This window comes from Nestor notabilis, unplaced genomic scaffold (genome assembly GCF_000696875.1).
Source record: "Nestor notabilis isolate BGI_N333 unplaced genomic scaffold, ASM69687v1 Scaffold17050, whole genome shotgun sequence".
In the NCBI taxonomy this organism is placed as follows: Eukaryota; Metazoa; Chordata; class Aves; order Psittaciformes; family Psittacidae; genus Nestor; species Nestor notabilis.
The window spans coordinates 4,330-5,939 of NW_009910812.1; the positions used below are offsets into that span (position 1 = coordinate 4,330).

Genomic DNA, 1,610 nt, shown 5'->3' on the forward strand with positions numbered 1-1,610 from the left:
CCATCTGACTCATGCACATACTAGGGAATGAACTGAAATGTACTGATATACTCTGCAGATCACAACTAATGTAAGATGATTAAGGTCTCTGGTGTGTGTGTGTGGACAGGCAAAAAAAAAATGTCAAAATTATATTCAGCATTTATTGTTTAGCATAACTAATTGATGCACAAACTATGATAGAAAATAGCCAGCAATACACACCAGGAATAAACTCTGTGATTTAGACAAGCAAAATAATATAAGACATCTGTGAGATAGGTGAACATAGATATACTTATTGAGCTGCGGTCAGGCTCCTTACAGTGCTATTAACCCTCTGTTTAAATCATGCTTACATCTGCACATTGCAACCATTTCCCCCACCCCACCCCATATAGAGTATCCTTGCGGATTTTTAATATGAACATTCTACACATTTACAACAATTAGTCAGACAGTCCAAACTGTAAACTTATCCTAATGATGACCAAAAAGCTGTTCCACCGACAGGTAACACCCAATCATTAGAAAGAAAAGTAGGAATAATAGTAGCTGTGCTGTAAGGCTAGATCAAGCGCTGGGTTTATAGGTGGTTTTTCAGTCTTTTACATAGCACTGCATTCTGCAGCTAGTTCAGTAAGTGCAGATCCAATACGTTAATGGCTTTCTTGGTGGTTTGATAAAATGCTTGCCTAAGCAATGTACCTTTCTCTAATGGTATCTGGGTCTGTTCCACCTGGCACAGTGTTTCAGTTCTGTCACAGCCTCACACATAAGCTGAGTCACTTGACTGAGTCCTGCCAAAGTTGGGCATGCTCATTCTTGGCAGGTCCTTGTTTCTGATTTCGTATATGGATTTCCTTTTTGCCTGTACGCCTCTCACTGCCATTTTGATCTTTCTCCAGCCCAAGTGGTTCAGTTCTGCCAAATTGAGCACCACACAAATCCCACTGACAGCAAACATGAATACCAAGAATACAGTCTTCTCAGTGGGTCTAGAGACATAGCACTCTACTTCTTTAATGCAAGGGTATCGGTCACATTCATACATGGAAGGGACATTGAATCCATACAGAAAATACTGTCCCACTAAGAATCCAATCTCTAGGGCATTTCGAAAGACCACTTGGATAATATAAAATCGAGAAATGCCTTCTTGCCTCCTCATCTTTGATTTTGTAGTTCTGATAGCAGGATTGGGGATTTCCTTCACTTCTAAGCAGTCTGGTTCTGCCTCTTTGGTGGAGTTCTCAGTGTTCTGCAGCACTCCATTGACAATGGTGTTCTTGATTTTCTTACTGTCCTCACGCTTCATGGAATCCTGGTCCCTCTCCAAGGTGAGGAAGACAGTGGAGTACCTCCGTTCCCTCTGCTTAGCAGACTGGTGAACAGAGTATGTTATGAAGCAAAGGCTGGGAGTGCACACCATGATGATCTGGAACACCCAGTACCTTATGTGAGAAATAGGGAAAGCCTGGTCGTAACAAGCCTGGTTGCAGCCTGGCTGCAGCGTATTACACACAAACATAGTTTGCTCGTCATCGTACACCGTCTCCCCTACAATGGCCACAATGAGTATCCTGAAGATCACCACCACCGTCAGCAGGATCCTGGAACAGAGAAGCCCG

The 1,610-nt window shown here is 42.7% G+C and overlaps 1 protein-coding gene across 1 annotated transcript; it reads right to left on the minus strand.

The window, feature by feature from the left end:
- Positions 1 to 588: 588 nt before the first annotated feature.
- Positions 589 to 1,588, minus strand: GJD2 (gap junction protein, delta 2, 36kDa). The gene has a single exon (XM_010011778.1). The coding sequence runs from the start codon at positions 1,508 to 1,510 to the stop codon at positions 749 to 751; it is 762 nt and encodes a 253-aa protein (XP_010010080.1). The 5' UTR covers positions 1,511 to 1,588; the 3' UTR covers positions 589 to 748.
- Between the last annotated feature and the right edge of the window lie 22 nt (positions 1,589 to 1,610).

Coding starts and splice junctions, on each gene's coding strand:
- GJD2 (XM_010011778.1), bottom strand. CDS start 1,510: ATGTTTGTGTGTAATACGCTGCAGCCAGGCTGCAACCAGGCTTGTTAC.